General features: G+C 54.9%; 1 protein-coding gene across 1 annotated transcript in view; it reads right to left on the bottom strand.

Annotated features, from left to right (window-relative positions):
- The window catches only part of GUITHDRAFT_107459 (hypothetical protein), a gene marked incomplete at both ends in the record, with an annotated part of 2,938 nt that extends 974 nt beyond the window's left edge, over positions 1-1,964 (bottom strand). Inside the window, 8 exons of the mRNA XM_005833600.1 lie at positions 150-231; positions 279-532; positions 588-647; positions 814-1,006; positions 1,060-1,112; positions 1,171-1,266; positions 1,374-1,688; positions 1,743-1,964. Coding sequence (XP_005833657.1) covers positions 150-231; positions 279-532; positions 588-647; positions 814-1,006; positions 1,060-1,112; positions 1,171-1,266; positions 1,374-1,688; positions 1,743-1,964 — 1,275 coding nt within the window. The remainder of the gene's footprint in view (positions 1-149; positions 232-278; positions 533-587; positions 648-813; positions 1,007-1,059; positions 1,113-1,170; positions 1,267-1,373; positions 1,689-1,742) is intronic.
- Between the last annotated feature and the right edge of the window lie 1,213 nt (positions 1,965-3,177).

The following is a 3,177-nucleotide window of genomic DNA, read 5'->3' on the forward strand; positions in this document are numbered from 1 at the left end:
GCCGTCCCTCCCCTCCCCCTCCCCCTCCCTCTCCCCCTTCCCCCCAAATCCTCCTCCTCGACCTCCTCCTCGACCTCCTCCTCGACCTCCTCCTCCTCCTTGACCTCCTCCTCCTCCATTCATCCGTCCATCCAGAAGTTCAGCCTCACAGAAGCAACGATGTCAGACGTTGAGGATGTTCCAACGGGCTCCAGGTTCTTCTCCACCATGGCTCCATGCCTCTCGCACCACCTTGCATGCAGGTCAAGGGCGGCAGCGAGCACGAGACAACGTCGCACAAGGAAGCGAAGTCGAAGTAGACTCCTCTCAGAGTCAAGAGCTCTCCGACCCTCCCACCCCTCCCCGCGCTCACTTGGACGTCGGGCTGGACCCCGCTACCACCCCTCACTGGCCTTCCATTCACCGTCTTGGCCTGTCTGTCGACCACCTCCTGCACTTGGGGAGGGGTGAACTTGGACACGCATCTTCCGGACGGGGAGAGGAGGATCGAGGTAGTTAACCGCACGATGTCGCTTTCCCCGAGCTTCATGACCTGAGCAAGACACGGAGGTCAGCCGTCGGGCCCGCCTCGCACGCCATGGACTAACCTGCTGTGCTGACGCCTTGCCGTATGTCTCTTCCCCTATGATGACACCTCTGTCTAGGTCCTAGCAAGCAAATCAGGGAATGAAAGTGCTGGGCAGGATCGCTTTCCCCCAAAATGGGAGAAGGAAGAAGAGGAGGAAGAGAGGAAAGAGGAGGAGGAGGTGTTGATGGAGGTGTTGATGGAGGTGTTGGTGGTGATGGTGGAACACGGCAGGTCATTGTCATCACCTGGATCGCAGCAGCAAGAACCTCCGCGCTACTCCTCGTCGCCGAGTTGACAAGGATGGCAATCTTGACCGCTCTCAACTCCTGAGACAAGGAGTTCTCCGGGGTCAAGTATCTCTCTCTGATTGTGTTCCCCGGGCAGCTAGTCTGAAGCTTGCTGTCTTCTCCTCCCTCTTGCGATGCAGCAGTCCCCCGTCTGGCAATCGCAACATGAGCAACTGTCTTTCAGCCAGCAGCAGAGCTCCTCACTTGAGGCAGGTGTCGACCACAGGGCTGCCCTCCGGCATGAACAAGCCAGCGATCTACGTTTTGTCATCAGCGGGCGAGGCCGAGGGGAGAGAAGCAATCCTTTGCCTCGACTGCAGATGACAGCAGCCCACCAGGGTTGTCCCTCAGGTCTACAATCATAGCTCTTAACTCTCCTTCAGACTCCTTGAGAATGTCCCGCACAGCAGCCTGTTGAACAAACCTCAGCTGCTTGCTAGTGAGCCAGGACTTTTGTCCTCCCGACATTGGCAGAGCAAGCATCAAGTCTCAAACAATCCCCATCTTGCTCATCTCACAAGCATCGGCAACGCTCTCTCTACCTCTGCCTCCATTGGCGACGAAGGCCCCATGTCCTTGAGCTTCATGTACCCTGTGCTTCCAGCTGGACTCCTCGCAGTGAAAGCAAGAGGAACGGATGGAGTCTCCATCGCCTGTGCACGAGCTTGTGCTCTAATCTTCATCGTCCTCGCCATCCCAGGTCTTTCCATCTCGAGCTCGACCTGACCAGCCTCCCTCTTGCTCACCATCCCTGACACCTCCTCCAACGACGTCGTAGCGTCGACCCGCACACCGTCGATGCGCGTTATGATATCCCCCGTCCTCAGCCCTGCCTGTATAACCGCGTTAGCGCATCCTATCGTCGATCAGCATGATCGTGAGCAGACTTGTTCTGCAGGACTCGACTCAAAGACGCTGGTCACTGTGAGGCGATCGGGCAGTCTTGAGTCCTTCACGACGGCAGCTCCTAGACCGAGTGTGGGGCCATCGGAGAGAAAGGCAGAGGACTTGACCAAGGGATCGACTTTCTCTCTTGCTACCAGCGAGCTGAAGGGATCTTTCAACTCACTGAGCGCCGCAATCGCTGCCGACCGCCTTATCTCCTTCATGTTGACTTCGTAAGGATACTTAGTCTCGATGATCGACAGCACGTTGTCCAGCAGATCCTCCCCGTGTACAGCCCTGAGCTGGAAAGGAGCTAGGGACAATGTGGCTATCAGACTGACTAGTAAGAGCTTGGAGAAGACATGGCTGGCTGCGTGTAACCCCCCTTTGGCTTCGCCAGAGGGGGGTTTGAAGGAAATCATTTGTCCCCTTTCCCTACGTGTATTGATGGCAGATGGTTTGAGCATGAGAGGTCTCGAGGAACTCATCGGAAGTTTCAGTGTTGGAGCAAAAGAGATCATGCTTGTCATCTCTGTGTTGGACTTCGCCTGGCACTTCACACGAGAGATTTGCGGGGTTTGAGCGATGAATCAGACTTCATCGATAAGACTTCATCTTCATGTCGTCGAACTTCATCCCGTTGCTTCCCTCGTCGTCCTTCCTTACAGCTCACCCCTCCTCGTTCCTTCACCATTCTCGCATACGTTCACCAGTTGGATCTAAGATTTGAATTTTGGTCTTTGATTAAATACAAATTTCATAGTCAAATTTCAATAATGTAGCATATTTCTGAGAGATCACATAAAGGACTAGCTAACAGGCCAGGTGCTACGTGCAATACATTGGCGATCAGGCTTATCAAGTGGTGTACCGGCTTATGCATTGCTACCTATCTCGGGTCATAGGAAGTTGCTAGATAGTAGAATCCTTTAAGTGTCTGGTCCTCACGGACCCCACGAATACGCTGAGATGAAGATGCTGGCGAGAGATCAGGAGGGGAGGGGAGGGGAGAGGACAGACAGGGAATGGCAGGATAGGACAACAGGGAAGGTGGGAAAGAGAGGAATGCAGAAGGGTAAGCAGGAAGGAGGGAAAGGAGAAGTTAGATGCATGAAGGCAGGAAGCATTGCAAGGAAGAGAGAAGAGAGAAGAGAGAAGAGAGAGAGAGAGAGAGAGAGAGAGAGAGAGAGAGAGAGAGAGAGAGAGAGAGCGGGAAGGTACAACCTCACGACGATCGCGGTCATTGTGAAACTTGCGGAGGAGGTTTGACTCGAACTTCTTGGGCTTGGAGAGCTTGAAGCACATCAGCTTCCTGAAATGCTTCTCCCCTCGCGTCAGGCCGGACGCGATCCCGGCTCCGATGTGAATCATCGGAGCCTCCTGCCCGCACGCCATCCCACTCGCCACCGACAGGATCGTCCCGACGACCTTGACGAA

This window comes from Guillardia theta (assembly GCF_000315625.1).
Source record: "Guillardia theta CCMP2712 unplaced genomic scaffold GUITHscaffold_29, whole genome shotgun sequence".
NCBI classification, from domain to species: domain Eukaryota; class Cryptophyceae; order Pyrenomonadales; family Geminigeraceae; genus Guillardia; species Guillardia theta.